We start from the raw sequence: 26,384 nt of genomic DNA, 5'->3' as shown, positions 1-26,384 counted from the left end.
ATCAAAAATTAATATTATTTATATTCTAAATATATTAATTTAATTTTAATTAATAGAGATATCATGTTTCCATAGTATAAGTAAATCTTAAATTTATGAATACTTAAAAGCATTAAAAATTTTATAATTTAAATATATAAATTTAAAAATAAATTTAAAAAAATTAATATGTAAATTTATAAAAATTATTAGCTTAAATTTTATATTTATTAAATTATTGTTATTACATATTATACATATATTTTATTACAAATTATTAAATTTTACTTGAATTGAAAATATTTTAATAATAATAAAATTAAAATATAATAATATCGGACTCAATTTTAAAATATCAAATTACTGAACTATTTTCTTTAGGTAAACATAAATAGTTAAATATCGGTTCATGTTTATCCGATTTTTACTATTCGATTTGAATCGGTAATCTCGTATTTTCGACCCCTATTAATAAATACTAAGTAATACTTATATCATTCAATAAATTCATCATTAATTGATCAAAATAAAAGAATCAAAGTTGATTTACAATAGATATAAAATAAAGTTTTATTTTTGTTTTATATTAATTTATTCATGAAATTACTTTATTATATAAATATAAAGAAATTGTATCGATGAACACATTTTACACAATAATATCGATTCTGAAATCGATTTCGATTCAGCCAATAGTTGAACTCGTAATATCTTCATGTGATTTAATTTATTTCCGATGATTAGATCGAATAATGTATAGCTAATAAACAATATGAGATAATAAGAATTATTTTTGCATTTTTATTTATAAAAAAACTATTTCTTATGAAATATTTATGTAAATTTTTGTTGCTATTTTTTTTTGTATCTTTTAAATTAAATACTATTTCAAACTTAAAAATTTTTAAATACCATGTAATTTTGAAAATAAAAAAAGATTCGATTAATATACAAAATGCAATATTGAAAATCGATTAGTATTAATTAATATATAAGTTGAAGCTATGGCTTAAAATACAATAAATATGGCTGCTATCATTGAAAACTCAATCGCAGTATAAAAATAATAATGCATAATATAATGCAGTATTTTAATAAAAATTTCTTGTGGAATAATTTTAATATTTATATAATCTAAGGATATCGATTAATATTTAATATAATTTGTGCAACGTGATTTTAGTAGGGATATGATATAACTATTAATATGTGTGATTGGGATTGTGAAGTAGATGAAGATTGGGTGAATTTTTTAAAAGAATTCACTCAACCACTAACTCAAGAACCTATAGTAGAAGATGATCCAGAAGCAGATCCAGAATATAATATTTCAGATGATGAAGAAACAGAATTTTGTATGTTTACATACATATATATATATTTATGTATATATATATGTTATTTAACAAAAAACAAAATGTAACTTTTAACATTCATGATCATACAGATATATAACAGTTTATTAATTCTATTGTTATATATTTTTAATTAAAACACTTTTTATATTATATTTTTATATTATATAGATATAATTTTAGATTATTTAGATATAATTATATGTATTTTTAATTTAACATTTTTCTTTTATTTCTTCTCATTAAGCAATTATAGTCATAGAAATCTCATATAATTATTCAATTAACATTTGAAAATATTTTATAAATCTTTTTGTCTTTTACTTTTTGCCTTATACTTCAGTTAAAATTTACTTTTAACAAACTTATAAATATAGATATATATAATTTTTTATTTTATGTACAAATTATTAAAATAATTTAAAAATATTTACAGTGGATAAAGAAGAGTTACGAGCTGATAAAGCTGTAAAAGTTTCACGCAAGGAATTAAATGATTTGATTGCAGAATTATTTGAGTTTACAGATACATATTCTAAACAAGAACAAGAAAGTTCAAAAAAGAAAAAATCTTTAGAAAATACAAATTTCCCAATTGGAAATGATGTTGTGGTAAGATAAAAATATAATTTTTATATTATAAATAAATATAATTTTAATTAGCAAAATAATTTTTAATTAGCATTTTAATACATTTTTAATTATGGAATTTAGAATGAATCTGTAACAGATATACTACCTACTTACAAAGAAACTGACCATTCCAATTTAATAAATCCAAATCAAAAAGAATTATTAGCAGTTCAATTTCGTCAACATGTTCAATTAATGGTGCAACATTTTGCTATGACATACATGCATCCAGATTTACATTCTCAAGCACAAACATGTAAACAAAATTTAAACAGTATAAAGTAAGTTTAATAAACAACAAATTCATAAATTCATAAATTATGAATGTATTAAATAAATATTAAATTTATATTATTCGTATTAGATATTTAAGTAATGGACCTAATTCTGCATTTAATGTGGTAAATTTACCAGATGCTTTAAAACTAATATCTGATTGGGAAAAAAAATTTTTGGATAATGAATTTTCTGAAGATTTTAAAAAAGTTCTTACAGATGAAGATCCAATAAAGAAAATATATCTTGTGCAAAAACATAAAAATGTATCTATTTTTCATCCAGAATTAAAAAAGCTATTTATGGAAAGTAAAGCTTTAATGTATCCACAACTTTTACCTGAAATACCATTTAGACCTGAATCAATTAAATTTGTACGACTTCCATACTTAAAATCTGAAGAAAAGTAAGTAAAAATAAATAATATATGTATATTACAAAAAAATGTGATATATTTTTTTGAATATTTATTTTTTCAGTTTAATTGCATTAGGTTTGGAACAATTTCTTCCTTTCGTTGCATCTAAACCAAGAAAATTTAAGAGTAAGAAACTTCAATTAATTGATGCAGTACAATTAATTATTCAATATTTAATACCATGTAGAGAACCTCATGGATTAATATATCATATTCGAAAACGTCGATGCGCAAAACATGCAAATCCAATAAAAGTAAATAATATATCTATAAATATAAATATATCCATAAATAATATATTTATAAAAAGATATATTCATTATAAGAAAATTTGATTAAATAAATATTTCTACAGCATTACTTCGAAAAAGGTTCTGCTCCAAGAACAATACATTATATTACATTGGAATGTGATCTCAAAGCTCCCAAAGATCAATCTATAAATTTATTACCTTTAGTATGGCAGACTTATCTTAGTAATGTAAATATTTAATATATTTGTTTTTAATATATATATTATAATATATATAATATATATAATAACATTTCATTTGTTTATATAGACACACACAGAGCAGAAAGTTGATGTATTAAAACGAAAATATATACTTAATTCACATAATGATGTTATGAAAAAAGATTGTTTTACAAATGGAAATAAAAATCATATTTCTAATACTGTTCTCTTGTACAATTCATCTATTAACATGTTACCAAAAATATTACCTGCAAATCAGAAGATAATAAGTAAAAATATATCAAAAGACAATTTGTGTTTAAATGAAAATAATAATTCTAAAATTTTAAAAAATATTTCAAATAATGGAACTAATATTGAATTACATAATATACATACATTAAATAAAGAGCGCAACAATTCTTTAAAAATCATGACATCGCAAGAAAAAAAAGAAAAAAAAATAGATGGAAATGAATTTAAAAAAATACAAAATGATACCAATCATATATCATCACACTCGAAGTTTCGTAAAAAATCTTCTGAAATAGTACAAGAATTACCACAATTACGAAAGACTACACCCAGATTAGCAAAAACGAGAAGTGCTCAAAACATGAAATTAATGGCTCAAGTTTTAGGACCAAAAGCTTTATCATCTAATAATAATACTTTAAAATCTAGAGAAAAAAATGAAATGGATACAAATTTAGAAAAAATATCAACTTTACCTAAAATAGTAAGTAAAATTATAACTTTCCAATAAAATAAAATAAATAACATTTGTAATTTATTAAATTTTATTACAGGATAATGAAGATGAAATAGCAGAATTAATGTTAGCTAGTACAACAATTAAGAAAGATTCTATTAGTAGAAAGAAAGCAAAAGAAGCTAGAGAATTAGAAAATATTAAAAGACTTTTAGAATCTGAAAATCCGCTAAATGAAGAAGAAAGAGGTTCAAGTACATATCTTTTTCTCACTATGTAATAATTTAACAATATACATTCAAATTAATTTTAAATTAAAACTCATATTATCTTATATAGAATTTGCAGCATCATATCTTCAAAAATTACATTTAACATTAGAATCTAATAATCCAGCAACATTACGATCTATTATAAAATTATATTTAGATTATTATGAAAGATTAGATAATATTAATCAAATGGAGAATGAATTATCATTTTCTAATCGATCAAGATGTTCTCAAAATGAACAAATTATGGAAAAAACTGTGAAAGATAAAGATACAATAACTATCAATTTGTATCGAGATGTATGTGAAAAATTACGAGAATATCCTGAACTTTGTACGGATTTTTTATTGTTTTTAAAACCACATCAAGCTGCAATGATAGATAAATCAGTGGAATATATAATGCTTCAAAAGATGAACGAATTTGTTAATGTAGCTCAAATATATTTTGCTAAACAACCTTCTCGAATAGCAAAAATGATGCAAGCTATTACACAGCTTTCATCTGATACACAGATAACATTAGAACATATTCATGCGACTATGGGCCCTATACTTAAGGGACATCCTTTAGTTATGGATTTATTTTTACAAATATTACCTACTGCTAAACCACCAGATAGGTAACACAATGTTATTATTAATTGCATATATATAAATTTAATAAATTTATAAATATTTAATTGTACATTTAATTATTCTGTAGTTTATTTGCATCACATATGTTTGAAAATTTAACATGTCCAGTAGGACCACATGATAAAAGTAAAATTTATACTGAAGATGCACCTGAATTATATGAAAATATAGAATTACCAGTGTTATCACTTCAAGAAGATCCTTATGGTGGAGAAAATTGCAAGTGCAATTGTCATAATGGTGATGAAACCACTTGTAAAAATATCTCTGAACATTGTATTTCTTGTGGTACAAGGGTATGCTTTATTTTTTCTTATTTTAATTTTTTAATAAATATAAAAATCATTTATATATTTATATATCATTTTTTATATACATTATTTAAAATTATTTAATAAATTTTCATCATAAAAATTTTAAATATATATTTAAAAAATGGACAGTTTCTAAATGGAAAAATTTATCTTCAAACATCTGAAGGTCTAAGACCTGCAAAAATTATTTTTCCTGGAGCTGATGAAGAAAAATTGGAAAATATTGCTCGTGTATCTTTAAAAATTACTGATAAATTTACTTCATCTATTTCATCTTCTAAACAACGAAGAAAATCTTCGAAAAATGAATTTCATAGTGATGAACAATCTTGTTTATCAAAAAATTTACCTATTAAAGAAAATGAAGATGGAGAAAAATTAATTTTAAAATCTAAAAAAACTATAAAATCCTCATCAAAATCAACAGATCAGAAAAAAAATTTAAAAAGATCTGGAAATGAAATAAATCACATGAATAGAAATACAAAAAAAATACGCATATCCCAATGTAAAAATAAAAAAAAAAACAAAGTTGATAAACAAGAAGCAAAATTAGAATATATAGATTCAAATATTAATCATATAAAATCAAATAAATATTTATCTATTGATTATAAAAATTCTGATAAAAAAACATTAGTAAAAGACACATCAGATATAGAAATTGAAATGTCGAATGATAATATAAGAAAAATTGATTCATCTCGTGAAATAAAAAATGTTATTAATATAAATACAAATGTAAATACTAAATCATGGACACGACAAGAAGATATGATTCTGTTACAAGCTATTAAAAAAGAATATTCTGAAAATTCACTTGCCATGGTTAGTAAAATATTAGGGAATCGCACAATTGAACAAGTGAGTATAATTATATATTGTATAATTTATAATTTTTTAATTATTTTTAATATATAAGATATAAGATATAAATAAAATATCTTTAAAAAAATGTATATTTTTCTATAGGTTAAAGAAAGATGTGAAACTCTTCTTTCTTTATTAGAAAAAATGATGTAATTGTATTAGAAAAAAAGAAATATATATATATATATATATATATATATATATATATATATATAGTTGTTTATTGTTGATAAGTTGATAAGGTGGCAATTAGAACAATATAGAGAACAAAGAAAATACTCTTCTCTTTTGCTACAATATTATATGATCTTAAGTTATCAACTCTGCATATAAGTATTTAAATGTATATACTTATTGTAGTTATTATTGATAAATTGAATAAATCGAAAAGAACATGATCTAATTGATTAATTTCGATAGATCTAAATAGATTCATTCATAAAAATATATATATTGACCGGAAATCTTCAGATAAAATCATACAATACTGTATATAATGAGCAATAGAGAAGTATTAGATGGAAAATATTCTCATTCTGTGATCTTGCTAACCAATTCATTTTTACGGTATACATGTATCCAATATTAAATTTTATATTAAATTTTTACTGAGTAAGTATATATATAATGTATAATATGTATAAATTTTTAAATATTTATGAAATATTTAAATATTTTAATTATAATGAAAATATTACAATATTTCTTTTACAGTATAAATTATTTATTTTTATTTCTGTAATAAATTTTTATTAACTATAATTTGTAATATTTGTATAATCTGTAATTATTTTTTATTATTTATTTTTATTAACTATATTTTTTATTACAAAATATCTTATAAACATTGGCAAAATATAAAAATATATTTAAAAAAATGTTTATTAGAAAATAATAATGCATAATATTATTTATAGTATTATTTAAATTTTAAATTTTATTTAAACATTTTCTTTCATTTCTTTATTTTAATTTTTACAGAAGAAAGAAAAATAATTGACTCTATATGAGATTAATTGCTATTATTACATACAAAAATATATTTCATAGGTTTGTATTTAAATTTAATGTTATGAAATATTGAAATTACATAACAATATAATATTAATGTATAATATCAATACGATAAAAAGAGTAATATTTATAAATTGATTATTTTTTACTAGTATAATATATAAAACAATTGCTATTGCATTTTACAAATTACATATCTATATTTATACAACATATACATATATACAAAATTCATTTACAAAAAGGTTTACATTATAAATTTATTTAATTGTATTTATATTATTTCATAATAATTTACAATTAAAAAATTGTTGAATTAATTACAAAATTATTTCTCCTTGTATTATATATATGCATACACGCGCGCGCGCGCGCACATACATACACATGCACACAAAGAATATATCTATATAAAAAAAATAAATATAAAATGTATATTAAATAATATTAATAATCTTTTTTATTTTATTCAAAAAATAATTTTGAAAAATAAATTCTTTTATTGATTTCTCAAAATTTATTTAAATATATAAATTTTTGTTCCCTTTATATTGTATAATTTAATAATAAATATAAAACAAATATGTGAAATTCCATTGTTAATGCATAAAATTGTCAAAAAATAAAATTATTAATATATTTAAAATTATATGGTTGTTTTTTTCATTGATTAAATTTTATTAATTTTTTTATTAAATTTATAAATTTAATATAGATTTAAAATTTTAGACACCCAAATACATAAAAATTTGAAATAATTCAGTCTTATTTTACTGGATTTTTCTAATATACGTGAAAAATTACTTAAATAAATTTAATTTATCCTAATGATAAAATAATTATTTTAAATACGCAATTATTGTATAAAAGAACTTTAACAAAACTACAAAATGTTTTTTTGATTTAACTAAATTTTTCAAATTTATATATTGTATATATTCATCAACTGAAAAAATAAATTGTTACGCATATAATATATGAAGTAAAATTTTATATATATGAGACAATTTGTTTAATATATTATACAAAGTACAAATAGTCTAATATTTATTTTCATAGTGACTTTTATATACATAAACAATTTTCAACGATGAAAATTTCATAAAAATAACAACACAATATATAATATGTAAGTATATATTATGTTATAATTTCTACAAAATTTCATACTTGTTACGTCTCTTACATCTTTTTACATTTATCTTAATAATAAATAGAAACCTGTTAAATGAAACATAAAAAAAGGAGTATACAAATATTTTTTGTTTTTCAAAATTTGAGAAAATAATAAAGTATATTACCATAATATGTACACTTGATAAATTATTTTATCACAATATGGAACGTCGTTGCAATAGATTTTGGATTGATCAATATTTGATCATATCCATGATTTTTATCTGTATATATTATAGGCAAACGTACAAATTATGTAAAATGTATTCACATAATGTATGTGTAAAGATATTTTGTAAAGAACTTCATTTTGTACAAATTATCTGCGCAATACATATTCCAAAGTAATATTTTAAAGTACTTCCATACTGTCTATGTCTATTCCAATATCAAGGAAATCATCTCCATAGTTTTGAACATGCCTTTGTACAAGTGGATGCTCTGAATGATCTGGATCATCTGTAACAGGACTTGGTGGCGGATTAGTCATTGTTCGGTCAGAATCCACTGGCATTCTATCCATGCCTTCTCCACGCCTCAATCTTGCTTCTTCTGCTATTTCTCTTGTAGAAAGTTCTGCTTTTGTTAGTAAAGCAGGAAGATCTTTTTCTGAACCATCTATAAACATTAAACATATTTTTATTATATTTATATTTTAAAAAATTCTTATTCTTCTTTCTACTATGATATAATAAAATAACTTACTTTCTAGACATTTTATTAATTCTTGTGCTTTTTGTCTTCTTGCAGCAGCATCAGCTTTTCTTTGTTCAGCATGTTCTTTTTTATCATAATAAAATATCTCTCTTATTTTTTCTCGTGGGATGTGTTCATCATTTTTCACTAACCATAAATATACACCTCCTGCAGTTCTTCTTCTAGATCCATTCATTATTAACATACCACCTCCTTCTTCAATCTTTTTAGTTTTTTGAAAAAAATCAATAGCTTTTTCTTTACCAATTATATCTACAATTCTTCCTAAAATAGAGATTTAAATAATATATATATATATATAATATATAATATATATAATATATATATATATATACATATATTAATTTAAAATAGCAAAAAATTTCTTACTTATAAGGAGATCTTTTTTCTCACTAAGTTTTGATGTTATATCAGTAGCAACATCTGCATCAGTTGATTCAACTGTTGTACTTAAATCTGCAATTTTACGTGCAATTCCTTTTTGATTATCTATATCCATTGAATTACGTTTTTTTCCTAATCTCAATTTAATATTACTTCTATCTGAATTTGTTCTTTTATTTGTCAGTCTCTTTTCTCCATCTTTTTCATCTTCTGAGCTGTTATTATTGCGATGCTCCATATTCCATGTACCATTGTAAGAATAATGATGTGGAATGTTATAACTCTCAACATTACGTTCTTGGTTTCGCTTTTTTGTTACACCACATAATATTAAATCTTCTGTTAAAGATTCTTCTTGTAATTGAGTACACCATATTTTATATTTATCATTTTTGTCTGACCAATTTTTTGTCGTACTTCTAGAACGTCTTAGTTTTAATTTAGGTCTTTTACTTTTAATATGTTCAGAATCTGAATCAGAATCACTTTCAGAATCTGCAGAATCATCAGATTCATCACTATAACCCATTTTTATATTTTCTTCTTTATTTGAAACTGCATGAGGTCTTTTTAAAACATTATATGTTTCAATATCGCTTGTCTAAATAAAAGTATATTACAATTAATGAATATAACTTACAAAAAATTATAAAAAATTAATTTGATTTTATAAGATAAAAAAATTTTGCAATATAATTAAAATAACATATAAAAGAATACTTTAATCAAATAATATATTCAATTAAAATAATTCTAAATTAACTACAAAGTTTAACATTAGAATATGATGATCTTTATGATTAAAATAGGTTAGATTCATATTAAATATAAAATTATACAATATTCCTTTACCTCATTATCTATAACTTCACCGTCTTCAAGTTCTAAAGGTTCTGCTTCCATATTTTTTTTCTCAAAAATTACGATTTTTTTCAATAAATAATTATCGAATGAAACTATAATCATATACTACCTTCGAAGAAGATCTTTTTTTCTATGCAATCTTAACGATAGTTTTTTTCACAATTCCGTTATTGCCACCACCATCATTATGTATTCTCTACATTTTGTTTAGTGATTTCTATAGGTCAATTTTCGGTTATTAATATAAATTTTTATATATAATAAAAAGAAATTTAAATTTTAATTCAAAAATTTGCATTAATAATATATTATTAATAATATAAACTTATAATAACAATATATATAAACTTATAGTAAACTTATAGTATTTTATCATTTTTTTTATAGTGAATTTTATTATCATTAAATTTTTGACACTGGTATAATTTACATTATAGATGTAGTTTTTGCATCCCATCTTTTGAGTTTTGCGTATAAGTTATAATTTCTATAACTATTAAATTTTTCCAAAAAAAAATTAAATTTATTACAAACAAAAATGATTTCTATATCTTTTTTAAAGTGGTCGAAAAATTATTTTCAACTAATTATTCCATATTATTTAAGTAATAATTTTTATTAAAAATCTTTTATATTTTTTTTAATATATTTGTTGTATTATAATATAAAAATAAAATAAAAATAATTTATTAAATAAAACATTGTTTAATATACGACAAAAATTAAATATTTATTATTTATAATGAATATTTAAAATATATAATAAAATAAATTATTTTAATAATACTAAGTATATATAAATATATATTTACAATTGTTAAAGTTTTTATTTTAAAATATGATATACATGCTTGTAAGATATAAATCTTAATTTTTAATTACATTTTTTAAATTATTTTTATAATTATATTTTTATTATTAGTAACAAAAAGAATCGTTTAGAATTTTATAACAAAAAACAATAAATTTAAATCTATCTAAAAAATATTATTTATTACTTAAATTAAATTAAATTTCTCTGCATATATATTAAATTGAATAATTTAATTGAAAAATTTATTTAAACAGCTAAGTCACCTATATTACATATGAGCACAAATGTGGAAAAAAATAATTATATTGTTTGGTTAGACATGGAAGTATGTTCATTATTAAATATCTTTTGCATAATAAAATACATTTTAGTTTATTATGTATATTTCAGATGAGTGGACTTGATATAAATACATCTCAAATTTTAGAAGTAGCTTGTGTAATTACTGACAAAAATTTAAAAACTGTAAGCAAAGATTTAAATATTATCATACATCACTCAGATAAAATATTAAATAATATGAATGATTGGTGTTTAGCAACTCATCAAAAAGTAATTTCTATGATATAAATGAGAAATAATAGAAATATATAATTTCAATATAATATATAAATCTATATTTATATTTGTAGACAGGATTAATTTATGAATCACGTTTAAGTAAAATTACTATACAGGATGCTGAGCAAATTCTATTGAAATATTTAAAAACATATGTAAAAGAAGCAACATGTCCATTAGCAGGAAGTTCAGTCTATATAGATCGTATGTTTCTACATAAATATATGCCATTAGTTAATAACTATTTACATTATAGAATTATTGATACTTCTACTATTAAAGAATTAATTAAGTATGTATATTTTATATATATTTGTTGATGCATAATATTTTATATATTCAATGGATTATTAATTTCAGGAGATGGAATATAAATATAACTATTTTAAAAAAAGATCATAATCATAGAGCACTATCTGATGTAAAAGAAAGTATAAAGGAATTACAATATTATAAAAATAACTTATTTAATTCTTATATATTACAAGATAATATGAAATTATAAATATAATTTCATAAAAATAATAATTTCATAATACCAGGATAATAAATAATATTTATTAATTATTATATTTAAAATAATTTTTTTTTATTATAAAATTTATTTAATTTATCATATGTGTTATAAAATTTTTGAAAAAATATTAGAAATTATTAGAAATTTAATATTCAATATTTAATAAAGATTATTTATTTATAAGTTATTTTTTTATTTAATACATGATACAAAATAAAGCAAATAAATATTAAATTAATAAAATTAATAAATATTGAAAAACATAAAATAAGAAAAAAATTTTTATTTCTTAAATTAAACTTATTCAGTTTAGAGATTAAAAAAGCATAATTAAAAAAATAAATTTATTAAAACCAATTTATATTTACTTTTATAAAAAAATAATTTTTTTAATATATTTTTTAATTGAATTATTTAGCTTAATCAAAATGAAATAATATTATGAATTTAATTATATATATATATATAATTAATTTAAATATTTATAAGTTTGTTATAAGAAATTTTTATTACTTATAAGAAATTAATTAAAAAATTATAAAATATTTATGCAGAAATTAAATATTAATGTAAATACAAGAATAATTTATAAAATTCTGAAAAATAAAATAATAAAACACATACAAATAAAATTCAAATCTCAATAAATTTCATATTTAATAAAATTTAAATCAAAGCGCTAAAACAATATATTATTGTACAAATCTTATTAATTGTAATAATTATATATTTTTAAATAAAAAAATTTTGAAGTAAAAAATTTAATATCATAATTTTATTATTAATATTATGTAAAATTTTATTTCTTTCTGAAAATCTTTTTTCGTGAATTTATATTCGTGACTAGTATAATACGTAATGCGCATGGTTAAATAAATTATAGGTTATAATCAAATATATATTCTGTGACGTAATATTTATGGCTAACTTTGATAAAATATAAATTGTTTTAACATTTATATAATTCTTTTGTGTATTTTATATCGTTATATTGCAAGTATCAAATTTATGAATAATTATATATATTTTATATATATATATGTATATATATATATAAAAATTATAAAATTATATTGTAAAAATTATAAAATTTTAATATCATTTTATTATTTTTTTAAAATATATGTTTTATACTTTATAAACATAAGTTATAATATCAGTATATTATAATTATAATTATTAATAATTATTTAATATGAATTACATTATTATAATTTATAGTTTTAGTTAATCACAATGGCACCTTCTTCTAAATCTGGTGATGTAAAAATAATGTCAATTGGTGGTCGTGTAACCAGAGAAAGAGAACGTTTGATTGGGATGTTAGAAGAAGAACGTGAATGGAGAGCACGATTCCTTAAAAGTCAGAATCTTGCACCGGAAGAGCCATTAATGACAAAGGAATATTATAAGCAATTGTATAATCCATTTCGAAGACTTTATAAAATACCATTTAACAAATTTGAAGCACTATTAAGTCCTCTTATAGTAAGTAGATAAAATCATTTTCTTATTATATTATATAATATTAGTAAAAAAAAAAATATTAATTTTATTTTTATTTTTATTGAATATTTTATTTAATTATAGGGTAAAACATCTGCAACTGTTATACGTAATACAACATCCAAATTTATGATAACTATTGTTGGAGTTTATTGTGGATGGTATTATTTAAAATATAATACATGTGTATGTCATAAAAACTTTTTAATACATATATTAATAAGAAATTTATTAATATAGATTTATTGAGATTTTGAACATAATGTTAAAATATTTTTTTTATAGACTTGGATGAAACAATCTGGTTGGAGAATAATAAATACACGTGATGCAGCAATTCCAGGAACAAAAAATTATAAAGGTTTAGAAAAACCAAAAGCATTTGCTACAAATAGTTTTGAAAATTCTTCCATATAAAAATTATTGTAATTATTGTTAAGTAGTATTTCGAATACTTTATTTACAATAAAGTAATAATTCAACAATATTGTGAATATATTTATAATTTTAGTTAAAATATAAAATTATGAAAATCAAATCAAATTATATTTTTCTATATATTTACGTTTTTTTTTCTTAAAGAATTTTTTTCATTATAAAATTATTTTTTTATATATTAAATTAATAAATTTAAAATAGACATAAAGAAAAAACATTTATTTTATATATAACATATAGAAACATCATAAATGATAAAAATTGAAAATTAAATTTACATTTAAAATTAAGTTATATTTGAAATTAAACATTTAATTATATCTGTTATACATATATATTTATCTAAGAAATCCTATTACTTGTCTTTGCCCAAGTTGATTTTCTTCTTTCAGTGCTTTCATAAGACTTTCATTTAAATTTAATCCTATATTTTCACCCATCTGGAAACATAATTTTGTTATACATGTAATATATTATTATTATTATTATATTATTAATATATTGTAAAATTTTAATTAAATTAATATAGAGCAATATTATTACTTGTAACATTTTTTTGAAAGTGCTAGGTTGAATACTTCCATAACCTAATTTAATTACTGATGAAATTTTACCACTTGGTAATACTGACATGATTATGCTACTTGCACTACATACTTCTTCTTCTAAAGTTGGATCTATAATATAATTATCACCAATCTATAATAAAATTTAAATAATTTAAAATGGAGATAATTATTAAAAAAAGAATTTTTTTCAAATTATTCATAATATAAAATATAAATAAAAAACATACTTTACATAGTGTTACGATAATTGGATAATTACTCGTATCTAATTGAATGCAATCATAAGGATCATCTGATAATTCAATATCTGGTTCTCCACCATCAAGAGTTGCAGCTGTAATTTTTGGTATTTCTGTACTATTTAATGCAGCTTTGACTGTAATTCCTACTGCATCAAAAAGATTACCACCACACTGAAGAATCTATATATAATTTATTTTTAAAATTATTCTTATTTATAAATTACTTAAATGTTAAAAAATGTTAATATTTAAATTTATTTACCAAGACATCAACATATATTTTCCAACATTTTTTATGAGGTAAAATACATAATGTTCTTAAATCAAAAGCATTGCGTGTTTGATAAGCAGCTGTTAAAATATTACTTATTTCAGTTGCTAAATCATCACCACCTTTTCCTTCAAATGCTGGAGTTGCAGTAGCAGAACTAAAATATAGTATTAAAATAATTAATAAAATAAATTTATTATTTTAACTAATATAAAATTATTTAGTTAAGAAAAATATGTGATTATTCAAAATTAAATAATTAAATTTAAAATCTTAATTAAAAAATAATTATTATAAATATTTTTATTTATATTTTATTATAATTTATTATTATTTATTATTATAATTATAATAAAATAATTATTTAAAAATTAACAAGAAATATTACTATTAAATATATTCAAAATATTATTAAATATATTCAAAATATTCAATTGTAAAAGAGATGTTATTTACCAATCAACAAAAAATTCCAATTTTCCTTCATTTGGCTTATCAGCATGAGGTATATCAAGTTCTACTTTGATGCCAACAAGTATATCTGTATTTCCTATACGTAATCTTGCTGATCCATGAGTTTGTGGCATTAATTTAGTTTCAATTTCCATTGATCGATATTCACATTGTCGCCTACCATCATTTCTAAAGTCTGCCTTTATAATTAAAAATTGAAGAATTATATAATTATAAGTAATTATAAAGTAATTTTTGCTATAAGAATAAATTATATAAATTGTACAAATTTATTTTTATATCTATGAACTTACATCTATTCCATGAAGAATAAAAGTTTTTTCACCAGAACTTAAAATAACTTCTGCCATTATAAAATATTTAACTTCTAAGTATTTAAACTAATTTTAATCTTATATTTGCATTTGAGAAACAAGTACAACTGTGCAACTGTAATAAATAGTTTTAACAATGTTATTACAAATATATAATTGAGGTTATCTAACCTACAGTTATACTTAAGTATATATTATATATTATTCTAATTCTAACATTAATGTTATATTATTTTTAATTCTAAAACTTGAAATATTTAAAAATATTTAATTATTAACTAAAATTAATTTATTTATAGAATATAAATCTTAGAATAAATTCTTTTTGTGTGTTTATAAATATGAATTATTACATATTGATTATATTACGGATAAAAACAATATTTTCATTCATTACGTACGTTAATAAATTATGTGTGTATGTATACATATCAAATTTTTTAAATTTTTACACTATATTTTATAAGATATAATTTTTTAAGATTAATATGTTTTTAAGATAATAAATTTCTATATAAATATAAATATATTTAAAAATATTTATTATAGTTTATTAATAATTTTGTTAAAATTTTCAATTTAATTTTCAATTAAAAAAATTTTATATAATCATATTTTTATAAAACAACTATTTAATTTTTATGCAATATATTTTTTATTGCATTTTTTGCTTTTTGAACACCAAGACGAAATTGTCCATATTCTGGACGGATTCTCATGCCACGGTAATAATATACAAGACTCATTTCAAAATCACCAAGATAATATAAAGCTTCTGCTTTACAATATATTGCATTAGCCATATTTGCATTTTTCATTTTATATTGTAATGCATTTTCTGCATCTTGCAATGCTTTTTGTGGTTCTCCTAATAAAAGATGACATTTACTTCGTGCTATTAACGCATTATTATCATTTGGCTCAAGATCCAATGCCTAGTAAAAATAATAATATATATTAATTATAATTATATTATATAATTATATTATATAATTAAATAAATTATGTTTACAATATTAATTTTAATTGTTTTATAGAAATAATCTTACAAATGATTTGTTTTAATATTTTATGTATAGTTATAGTAAATATAATAAGTTAATATAAAATATATGCACATATGTATATTAATTAATACATACATACATATATATATATATATATATATATAAATTATATATATATAATATTTAAAATTTTTTTTAAAAATTATGCACATACAAATGTAGATATAAATGGCTAATGTAAATATATCTGTTTATTAAAAAAAGTAGAATTTTATATTTTGCTAAAATTTTATATAATAAAAGAAAAAGAATTTCAGTTGAAATTTCTCAATTACAATTAATTTTTGATTAAATTATCTTGATTAGTTTCCTAAAATAGGATTTTATTTGATAGTGATCTTTTTTTATTTTATTAAAATAAAGTTATTTATTAAATTAAATAAACTATTTTAAATAACATATAATGTAACAAATAACTGAATATTTAAAAATAAATTTTAAATACAATTACATGTTGATAAACAATTATATCGAAATTGTAACACAATTGTATCGGAATTGTAAACAACTGTATCGAAAAAATAAAAATATTCTATTAAAAAGAGAAAAGAATCAAGAACCTTATTAATACAATTCATTGCTATTTTAACATCACCAATTCGCATCTCACGCAATCCTAAAGCTAATATAGCTGTCGGCTCAGTATCTTCTGGCAATTGTAAATCGCGATCTTGTTTTTGCTTTATTTTCAATGATTGTTTAATATCTTTAGTTCCCATATTTACTGCAGCGGCACGATCTTTATCAGTATATATTTCTTCTTGACGTCGAGCATCATTATTCTGTCGATATCATTTCTTTTTTTTTTGAATATTCATTTCTGATTCGATTGACAATTTATTAGATTTATTTCCCTTTTGTTGTTTCTTATCTTTTTTCTTCTTTTTTTTGTCATTATTAATATAGTTCTGTTTATTATCGATAGACTCAGTATTGGGATAAAGTTCTAAAGAAGATGAGATTTTACTGAAATTCAAATCCGATTCCTCTGACTGTTTTGAATTTGAAATGTTTTCCGCGAGCGCTCGCACATAACTTTGTAATAAATCATGATGATGCATAATTGGATTTAAGAAACCCATAATTTTCGAATCGATGGCGTTGTGGGTGTTCGTAAATTCTGATATAATTATATCACTCATCGTTTGATTTTATATTTTTATAACTAATTTTGAATTTTTCTTTTATTTTTTATTTCTTTTTTTTAGTTTTTGATAGTATAATGAAGTTAAATTTCTTTTTAAGTTTTTTTTTTTAATTTTTTAGTAAATATATAAAATAAAATATAAAAAAAAATTAATGCTGAATGAAAAAATATAAAAAGAATTTATATTTTTAATATACTTTGTATATATTTTTTTAATTTATTTATCCTCTTTTTTCAAAAAATTTTTTATTATTAAAAAGTATTTAACTATTATTTATATATATATATATATATATATATATATATTATATATAAATTATTATTTAGAAAATATTTAAAAATATCACTGGTTTGGTCTTTTATATATAAATTGTAATTGACAGAACGAATATACTTGGTGCGTTTTATTCGCGATAAAGTAAAATAAGATACTAGTTTCGTGTATTGGGTGTGGAATAGACGTGTGGTTATCGACACCTTTGCGAAAACGTTTTGTTTCCTTAGAAACAATCAACAATACGAACAATTCGACGAAAATATGATCATATATGTATAAAAGAATTTCAGGAAATCTTAGTATTTGTCAGAAACCATTTAGTTTAACTGTCGACATTCGAAAATTTCTTCGATAAAGATTGATTCTTAATTTATGGTATGAAATCTTAAAGATATTTAAAAAATTTTTATTTATTTTTCGCTTTCTCATACAATACATATAAAAAATATTCATTTGTTTTAATTATATTAAAACATATTTTATTATTTATTTATACAAGAAATTATTATATTATAAAAGATTGTATATATTATGTTATAATTTATAATATTATATTATAAAAGATAAATATAATAGATAGATATCAAAAAATTAATAATCAAAAAATAAAAAAATAAATTCGATCATGACATATTTAGTGTTTTATTTTATTATGCTTAAATATCTTATTATCTTATTATAGAATAAATAGAATATATAGATTATATAGATAAATAGAATAAATTATATATAGATTAATTTTTTAATGATTGTTTCGTTTTAATGTTTTATTAGTAAAAAGAACAAGAGCTGTTTATTTTAATGGAATTATAGTGAAATCTAAAAAATAAATTATTATGAATGTGTTTTGCTGGTATTTGCAATGAAACATACAATACGATTACGTTATTTAATATTATAAGAATAAGAATTTAAGAAAATCAATAATAAACTAATATTAATATATCAATAATACTAATAAATTAATTATAAATAAATAATAATAAATTAATATTTATTTCTTCATTATTATAATATTAATTCATTATTATAATTTATATATATAAAATATAATAGAATATATAGAAATATATAAAATAATAATATATCTATAGTATATTGAAAAAATGATTCAAATAGTATATTGAAAAAATAATTGATAATTTTAAAAATTGATAATTAATATATATATTTCTCAGTTTATTATATTATAATTATAATATTATATTATAATATACAGTATATAAAAGTATTATAATATACAATATTAATAATATACAATTAAAGTATATTTGTTTTAAATATTTTAAATTTGTTTTAAATAATATATAATAATATATAAATATATTATATAATATATAAATTATATAATTCTTATAAATATATATATTTAAAATTCTTATAAAAATAATCAATTTTATAATTAATATGATTAATATTAAATATAATTAATATTAAATTTGATAATTAATATATGTTTTACTCATATTTTTAAATAATTATAAATCGTATAATATTTCAAATATTTATATTACACATTTTTGTTTTATATAATTTAGTATTTTATGTATTGTATTTCTATTTTTATTATTTACTTATTTATTATATTTTATATATTTTTCTTATTATAATTTAATTAATTATTTTTAGTTCTAATTCTTTAATTATTTTTAAATATAATATTTTTATATATATATTTTTTTTTATTTATATTTTCAATGTATTTATTGAAAAGAAGTACTTTTATATTTTTTTATAATTGTAAATATGCAGTAAAGATGCTTTAACAATTAAAAAACTTACTTTATTATACAGATACATAGCCTTATTATAATTGCCATTTTTTATATGGACCATCGCTTCGTCTACAAATAATTTTTTTTCTATTGAAATAAAATGTTTTACTTGCGATTTTACTTTGCCATGATTTACCATACTGATTTAAAACCTATAATATATTTGTTGAACATTTATATATGTAATTAATGTATAATTAATCATAAAAATTCAACATCTTTAAAATTATATCTAATATGCATTATTGAATGAAGCACTTAGATAAAAAAAAATAATTACTGAATGTTCAAAATATCAAAACATATTTTAATACAAAAATACATTTATAAAAATATTTTAAGAAATTGATATTTGATATATCATTCATTCTTAACTTATCCTTAAATAATAATCTTCATGCTAAAAAACAACTTTTCTAAACAACTGATTTTTATAATTCTACTTACATAAAACAAATTTCCATATTTTTTATTTTTTTGATATTCATAAGAAAATTCTTATCAGATGATATAAACCTTAATTTACGTTCCAAACTTTTCCGTCTATACTTTTTATACGTCTCCCTACTCTTACTAATCAGGATTAATCAATATGAAAGTAGCAAAATAAAGTAGCAAAAGTAGAGAATAAAGATGACTATTATTTTATGACGTTTTATCAACAAATGAAACGCGATTATTGTCTTCGTTATTTTTGTATTATACTTTATATTATAAATTACAATAATTTTAATGAAATTATAGTTTATATTTCGATATAATATATAATATTTTTAATATTTTTAATTTTTATAAAACTAAATAATAATTAATATTAATTCTTTAAATTTCTAATTTCATTAAAAGAAGATAAGAATATAATTATTAAACATTAAAATAAATTTTAGACATTAAATAAATATTGCTTGTTTTACTTTATAAATTTAAAAATTTTAAATTAAAACAAGTTTTTAATTCATTATTAAAAAACTATTCATATACAATAATAATTTTAATATAGTTAAAATTTATAAAGAAATTTTGAATAAAATACTTTTTATTTTTAAAAATTAATTATTTAACAAGAATTTAAATTTTAATGAAAAAATAAATAATTTGAAGTTATATGTTCAATATAAAATATATATATAAGAAAATATATAACAAAATTTTATTAATAGATAAGATTTTAATAACAATTAATTAATCAATAATGAATAAGAACATATTAAATGGCTATAAACATTAAGTTTTACTATAATATTTTTTATACAAGTAATTTATCTACATTTAATTACATATTATCTTTTCATTATAATTATTTTAAGTAACTCTATATAATAAATTATACTATATTATTATGATGGTTTCCATGGTATAATTTTTGGTTTTGTAGTAGTATAAGGCATGTAAGCTTCGTTGGTACCACTTAAATTTGGTTTATGATCTGCCATCCATTTATAATTTGGTCGACTTAAATCTTTAGAAGGAATTAAATCTGTTTTATAATGTAACCATCCAAACCATTCTGCTGGGACTTGAGATCCATCATAATCCAAATAAACTGCTTCAGAATATATTACCCATCGATTCCTACCTATTATAACAATAATAAAAACTTTGATTATAAATAATTTTTCAATAAATTTATATATTAATATTTAATGTCCTTTTTTTAAACTAAATCTTGTTATAAAAAAAAATATATTATAATGATAATTATTTAATTGAAATAAGAAAATATGATATAATAATAATTTAGTATATACAATATTACAATATATATAAATTTTTTAATATATTTTTGTTTGAAGATTCATAGTACAAATGGATAAAAAATATTATTTTTAACAAAACGATTTTTACATAATATAAAGAAATAAATAATAATAATTAAAATCATAAATTAATTAATATAATGAAATATTTAAATAAAAACTCGAATTTCATAAATAAACAAATAATACAAAGACAAGTTAATGCAATATTTTAATAAGTTATTGATATATTCTTCAAATAGAATATATGATAAATGAATCTATATCATCATATAATCTATATCATTTACTCATCAACTTACCATAAAATAATGAATTATTTTCATAATATTTGTTTCCATATTTGTCTTCACCAACTAACATACCTGCTTTTAAGGCATCCGTTCTGAAAATATTTGAAATATAACATGATTATTCATATTAAACTATTTTTATATATTTATATAAGAAATAATTTGTAATACTTAATAAAAATCAATAATTTTATATTTATAAATATCTACAAAATTAGATTTACCAATAAAGAATTTTTTAATAAGACAACAATTATAAAAATTGATATAAATACTATTTAAATAAATAATATTACAATAACCTGAACAAAGTATAAACAGAATTTAAAATACCACCATTTGCTTTTATTATATTCCATAGATTATAAATTTTATCCACTCCTAAATACTTCGCCATATTTGTTTCTAAAGATATACATTCACTATATATATATATATTCATGAACATGTGACTTTAACTATAAAAATTTTATAGATGTTTTACTTTAAGTTTAATGAGAACTTTGCATGTTATGTCATTCTCTTTTATATAATAATAATAATGTTTTTTTATTTTAATATATAATTTAAATATATAATCAATCTTATGAAAATATAATATTATATAATGTAAAATTATCAAATTATAAATTAAAATAGTTTATTGTATTTTTATCTAATTTTATATTTCAAAAATATATATATTGTATTTAAAAAAGAGAAAATTATAAATAAATATTTCTTATAAAATTTTAAAGCTTTATTATATATATTTCGTGATATTAAGAAATAGCTTGAAGAAATATATAAATAGTTAGATTTAATTATAAATCTATTTTTAAGATACTAATTTAAATAATTTTTATATATATCAAACATTAATAAATAACATTTTATTTTTATGTTTCTATATTACAATACAAGTACTTTAATACATAATTTATTTAAAAAATTTTAAATAAAATAAATTTTATTTTACTATTTATTATAATATTTAATATTAATATTTATTTAATATTTATTATTTATTATCTATTTTATCTAAAATTAATTTATTTTAATTTATTATAAATATCATTATTTTAAATTTTTAAAGTTATAAAAAATCATAAATCTTTTTAAATTTCTTAGATTGTAATTTCGAATGCATTTGTTTTTTATTTACTATATTTATTTACAAAATTTAAGTTTAACTATATCAATATCAATTTAATAATAATATTATTTAACAATTTAAAAAATTAATATATTTTCTGTAAATATTGATTTTAATTAATTTTCTCTTCAAATGACAAAAATAAGCATAAAAATAAACATTTTACTATGCAAACGTTAACAATAAAAAAAAAGCAAAATAAATATAATAAGAAAAAAAATAATCATAAGGAAAAAAAGAAATATAAAGATAAAGTGAATAAGATTAAAAGAGAAAATAAAGAAGAGGAAGATAAAAAAGATGATGAAAAAAAAGAAACACAAAAAAAATTTAAAAAACCAGCTGAAGATATAACAGTATTTACCTCCGCCATTGATCCTTATGATACTCCTTTACAATGGTGGGAAACCGAACATATAAGATATGCGTAAGTTATAATTTTTATTGCATATATTAATTTTTTATACATATTATATATTTCAATTTCTTATATTTACATTAAAAATTTATATATAAATCAAGACATACTTTTTGATAATTTTAATAATTATGTAAATAAAAGTTACTTAATAAAAAATAAAATATTAAAAACAAAAAAAATTAAATAATATTATCAAATTATTTGTATAATATTAAATGCAATTATAGATTCTAAACCCTTGTATGTATGTATAAATATGTGCTTAATTTGTACATCGTCTCATTTTATAATAATAAAATATTACTATTTTTTTTTAATCTTATTTATTAATACATTTGTTATAGAATAAATTATCCACCAGTTAAATTTCGATTAGAGAAAGTGATGGGAAGTCATATCGTACGATTAACTGATCGTAAATATATGATACTTCTTATGGCTAAGCTTTTCGAAGATCATATAAAACAACAAAATATTCGTATCGAGAAGAGAAAGCTGCCACCGCCATCGATGATGTCTCGATTATTAGAAATTTCTTATAAAACACTTTTTGAAAAGCTGCAAGAATCTGGATATGATAAATTAAAACTATATGAATAAAAAACAATTGTAATTATGGTTAATATTTGTGTAATATAATGTGATACAATTAAATATAATATGCTATATAATAAATATTAGAAATATTAATTATGCTGATATATTTTTATTTTTATTTTTTTATTACATAAAATTTTATTTAGATCATATTATTATATAATGAAAAAAATAATAAACATATCAATATACATAAAAATATACATATCAATCAAAAATTTCATGATTGCAGAACACAGATTGTTTCCACGAATTATATCAAACTAGAAGAAATTTTAATTTTGGGTTCAGGAACATATTTATATTCATGATTAGACCATCCAAGTGTTGCCAAATGATTGCTAAAAATTAAAGATATTTTTCATTAAAAAATTATTAATAATTACTTAAAATTAATAATGTTCATTTGTTTATTAAATATAATTAAAAATGCGAAAAATTCAAATTTACTTATGTATTTCTTCTAATTCGTATTTTTTAGGTGCTTTTAATCGTGATTCAAATATTGAATATTCTATTGGATAATAATACATATGGTAATGATCTATATGAAGATTTTCCTTTACTTCTTTTCTTTCCTTTAATAATTGCAAAAAATCTTTTAATATATTCCTAGGACTAAAATACAAATTGTCAATAATATATTTTCTTTACTAAATATCTGTAATATAAATAGTTAAGCTAATTCAAAGTAATCTAAAATATTAAATTTAATATAATTCGACATAAATCTAAAAGAAGTAATGAAATAAATGAAATATATTTGATAAATAATAATTAATTTGATATAATATTAAATACATCAATAAATTTCATTGAAAAATAACTTTTCAAGATTAAAATTTAACTTCACTTACAATCCAAAGAGAAATCCTTGAGATATAGTAACCAGCAATGCCGTTAAAATTAAAGTAAGCTAAAAATTATTTAAAAAATTATACAATTTATAAAATTTATTAAAATTTAAATATTTTTATGTTTGTTAAATTTTGAATTAAAAACATATATTTTACACGTTAATAAAATTATCACTACAATTTTAAAAACAAAAATTATGCTTTTTAAAAAATAACTTTTAAATTATGCACGAGATATCTATAAAAAAAAAAATTATCACAATATGAATTTTTTAAAATATATCGATGATTAAAATGTAAAATAATCACATGATTAAAATATTTATGATTTACTTGTGACAATAATTTTATTTTCATGATGAAACGTTAATTTGTAGATTCTAATAGTGGTCTCTGATGTGGATCATAGAACAAACTAATAATTCCAATAAAGCAAGTTGTCCTTATATCTATCCGCTTACCTACTCTCTTTTTCTTCGAATCTCAGGATACTTTTCATTTCTTTTGTTCATAGATATTCTTACTAGATTTCTTGTTATTATAAAGGAAAGTATAAACATGTAGAAGTATAATTATTTAACGATTTCTACTTTCGAATTGGAATGTATCTATCTTAAAAAAAAAAATTAATATTTTACTTGATTGTGATTTATTTAAAATTGTTAGCAACAACAATTTATAAAGCTGTAATGAAATAATAATCTTTTATCTTAAAATTATAATGATAGAATAATTGATATAATAATAATTACAAAGTATTAATTAAATAATTAATTATAATTAATAAATATTCATTTATTTAATTCAATATTATAATTTTTATAATTCAAATTTTTGTCTCTAATCTATAAGACTGAAATATAGCTTTATATTTTTTTTATTTTTTAAAAGATAAAAATCATAATTTATATAAAAATTCATAAAAACAAATATATAATTTTAAATGAAATGATTTTATATTTTTAGTTATTTATATTGTATTAAATAAAAGATATTTCAAATTATTCGGAATGTCCAATCTATAAAATACAGATGATATTATGTTGAATTATATACTTTTTTCTAATTTTTTTCATTTCTTTTTTATTTATTTTTCTTCTTATTTATTTCTTTCTTTATTTCTTTATTCTTCATTATTTTAAATGATATACTTTATAATTTTCTGTTAATTTATAAATATATTTATTAACAAAAAAGTATATTCAAATAAAAAAATAAATTAATTATAAAAGCAACATTTCCATCTAACTGTATACAATTTATTTATATATA

The 26,384-nt window shown here is 18.6% G+C and overlaps 10 protein-coding genes across 16 annotated transcripts; 4 read left to right on the top strand and 6 right to left on the bottom strand.

The window, feature by feature from the left end:
- The first annotated feature begins 694 nt into the window (after nucleotides 1-694).
- On the top strand, nucleotides 695-7,588 carry mute (gon-4 like protein muscle wasted). The gene is made up of 13 exons (XM_031917786.2): nucleotides 695-1,334; nucleotides 1,771-1,946; nucleotides 2,049-2,248; nucleotides 2,332-2,649; nucleotides 2,723-2,915; nucleotides 3,017-3,142; nucleotides 3,225-3,857; nucleotides 3,928-4,084; nucleotides 4,170-4,725; nucleotides 4,809-5,037; nucleotides 5,185-5,919; nucleotides 6,028-6,537; nucleotides 6,907-7,588. Exons 1-12 carry the CDS (start codon nucleotides 1,187-1,189, stop codon nucleotides 6,076-6,078), a joined length of 3,522 nt encoding a protein of 1,173 aa, XP_031773646.2. The 5' UTR covers nucleotides 695-1,186; the 3' UTR covers nucleotides 6,079-6,537; nucleotides 6,907-7,588.
- Phax (phosphorylated adaptor for RNA export) lies at nucleotides 7,115-10,555 on the bottom strand. Its single transcript, XM_003695441.4, has 4 exons — nucleotides 10,069-10,555; nucleotides 9,202-9,817; nucleotides 8,821-9,096; nucleotides 7,115-8,733 (listed from the first exon to the last, which is right to left on the bottom strand). Exons 1-4 carry the CDS (start codon nucleotides 10,180-10,182, stop codon nucleotides 8,468-8,470), a joined length of 1,272 nt encoding a protein of 423 aa, XP_003695489.2. The 5' UTR covers nucleotides 10,183-10,555; the 3' UTR covers nucleotides 7,115-8,467.
- Nucleotides 10,476-12,155, top strand: LOC100864285 (putative oligoribonuclease). Its single transcript, XM_031917788.2, has 5 exons — nucleotides 10,476-10,685; nucleotides 11,149-11,219; nucleotides 11,285-11,446; nucleotides 11,527-11,747; nucleotides 11,816-12,155. The coding sequence occupies exons 1-5, from the start codon at nucleotides 10,619-10,621 to the stop codon at nucleotides 11,958-11,960; spliced, it is 666 nt and encodes a 221-aa protein (XP_031773648.1). The 5' UTR covers nucleotides 10,476-10,618; the 3' UTR covers nucleotides 11,961-12,155.
- Nucleotides 11,527-14,016, top strand: ND-B17 (NADH dehydrogenase (ubiquinone) B17 subunit). 2 transcript variants are annotated; one of them, XM_086911914.1, is made up of 4 exons: nucleotides 11,527-11,659; nucleotides 13,194-13,460; nucleotides 13,563-13,664; nucleotides 13,764-14,016. In XM_086911914.1, the coding sequence occupies exons 2-4, from the start codon at nucleotides 13,209-13,211 to the stop codon at nucleotides 13,893-13,895; spliced, it is 486 nt and encodes a 161-aa protein (XP_086768040.1). In that variant the 5' UTR covers nucleotides 11,527-11,659; nucleotides 13,194-13,208; the 3' UTR covers nucleotides 13,896-14,016. The 2 variants fall into 2 exon arrangements, with proteins under 2 accessions (XP_086768040.1, XP_031773649.1); XM_031917789.2 differs by lacking the exon at nucleotides 11,527-11,659 and adding an exon at nucleotides 12,521-12,965.
- A 104-nt stretch (nucleotides 14,017-14,120) lies between these two features.
- On the bottom strand, nucleotides 14,121-20,637 carry Rrp42 (exosome complex component Rrp42). Of its 3 annotated transcripts, none has more exons than XM_086911909.1 (7): nucleotides 20,500-20,637; nucleotides 15,766-15,901; nucleotides 15,455-15,651; nucleotides 14,990-15,155; nucleotides 14,713-14,907; nucleotides 14,460-14,615; nucleotides 14,121-14,356 (listed from the first exon to the last, which is right to left on the bottom strand). In XM_086911909.1, exons 2-7 carry the CDS (start codon nucleotides 15,820-15,822, stop codon nucleotides 14,255-14,257), a joined length of 873 nt encoding a protein of 290 aa, XP_086768035.1. In that variant the 5' UTR covers nucleotides 15,823-15,901; nucleotides 20,500-20,637; the 3' UTR covers nucleotides 14,121-14,254. The 3 variants fall into 3 exon arrangements, with proteins under 3 accessions (XP_086768035.1, XP_086768036.1, XP_086768034.1); XM_086911910.1 differs by lacking the exon at nucleotides 20,500-20,637 and adding an exon at nucleotides 20,060-20,177; XM_086911908.1 differs by lacking the exon at nucleotides 20,500-20,637 and adding an exon at nucleotides 16,188-16,711.
- LOC100866421 (outer dynein arm-docking complex subunit 4) lies at nucleotides 16,312-20,693 on the bottom strand. 2 transcript variants are annotated; one of them, XM_031917720.2, is made up of 3 exons: nucleotides 20,500-20,693; nucleotides 20,060-20,204; nucleotides 16,312-16,721 (listed from the first exon to the last, which is right to left on the bottom strand). In XM_031917720.2, the coding sequence occupies exons 2-3, from the start codon at nucleotides 20,189-20,191 to the stop codon at nucleotides 16,419-16,421; spliced, it is 435 nt and encodes a 144-aa protein (XP_031773580.1). In that variant the 5' UTR covers nucleotides 20,192-20,204; nucleotides 20,500-20,693; the 3' UTR covers nucleotides 16,312-16,418. The 2 variants fall into 2 exon arrangements, with proteins under 2 accessions (XP_031773580.1, XP_031773579.1); XM_031917719.2 differs by lacking the exons at nucleotides 20,060-20,204; nucleotides 20,500-20,693 and adding an exon at nucleotides 17,414-18,035.
- On the bottom strand, nucleotides 17,523-17,995 carry LOC147657013 (uncharacterized). The gene has a single exon (XM_086911915.1). It carries the CDS (start codon nucleotides 17,993-17,995, stop codon nucleotides 17,645-17,647), a length of 351 nt encoding a protein of 116 aa, XP_086768041.1. The 3' UTR covers nucleotides 17,523-17,644.
- A 566-nt stretch (nucleotides 20,694-21,259) lies between the features above and the next one.
- Nucleotides 21,260-23,248, bottom strand: ND-B17.2 (NADH dehydrogenase (ubiquinone) B17.2 subunit). Its single transcript, XM_003695436.4, has 3 exons — nucleotides 22,405-23,248; nucleotides 22,112-22,194; nucleotides 21,260-21,628 (listed from the first exon to the last, which is right to left on the bottom strand). The coding sequence occupies exons 1-3, from the start codon at nucleotides 22,548-22,550 to the stop codon at nucleotides 21,390-21,392; spliced, it is 468 nt and encodes a 155-aa protein (XP_003695484.2). The 5' UTR covers nucleotides 22,551-23,248; the 3' UTR covers nucleotides 21,260-21,389.
- Nucleotides 23,202-24,700, top strand: LOC100866190 (uncharacterized). Of its 3 annotated transcripts, none has more exons than XM_086911911.1 (3): nucleotides 23,202-23,664; nucleotides 24,003-24,267; nucleotides 24,488-24,700. In XM_086911911.1, the coding sequence occupies exons 1-2, from the start codon at nucleotides 23,405-23,407 to the stop codon at nucleotides 24,256-24,258; spliced, it is 516 nt and encodes a 171-aa protein (XP_086768037.1). In that variant the 5' UTR covers nucleotides 23,202-23,404; the 3' UTR covers nucleotides 24,259-24,267; nucleotides 24,488-24,700. The 3 variants fall into 3 exon arrangements, with proteins under 3 accessions (XP_086768037.1, XP_086768039.1, XP_086768038.1); XM_086911913.1 differs by having other exon boundaries at nucleotides 23,211-23,664; nucleotides 24,003-24,276; XM_086911912.1 differs by lacking the exon at nucleotides 24,488-24,700 and having other exon boundaries at nucleotides 23,230-23,664; nucleotides 24,003-24,348.
- LOC147657012 (uncharacterized) lies at nucleotides 24,349-25,579 on the bottom strand. The gene is made up of 3 exons (XM_086911916.1): nucleotides 25,446-25,579; nucleotides 25,113-25,171; nucleotides 24,349-24,596 (listed from the first exon to the last, which is right to left on the bottom strand). The coding sequence occupies exons 1-3, from the start codon at nucleotides 25,467-25,469 to the stop codon at nucleotides 24,509-24,511; spliced, it is 171 nt and encodes a 56-aa protein (XP_086768042.1). The 5' UTR covers nucleotides 25,470-25,579; the 3' UTR covers nucleotides 24,349-24,508.
- Nucleotides 25,580-26,384: the final 805 nt, after the last annotated feature.

Source organism: Apis florea, unplaced genomic scaffold (genome assembly GCF_048593485.1).
Source record: "Apis florea isolate Af1SG1 unplaced genomic scaffold, ASM4859348v1 contig_3367_pilon, whole genome shotgun sequence".
Classification (NCBI taxonomy): Eukaryota; Metazoa; Arthropoda; class Insecta; order Hymenoptera; family Apidae; genus Apis; species Apis florea.
The sequence above is the reverse complement of the archived record's forward strand: the minus strand, read 5'-3'. Positions and strand labels throughout refer to the sequence as shown.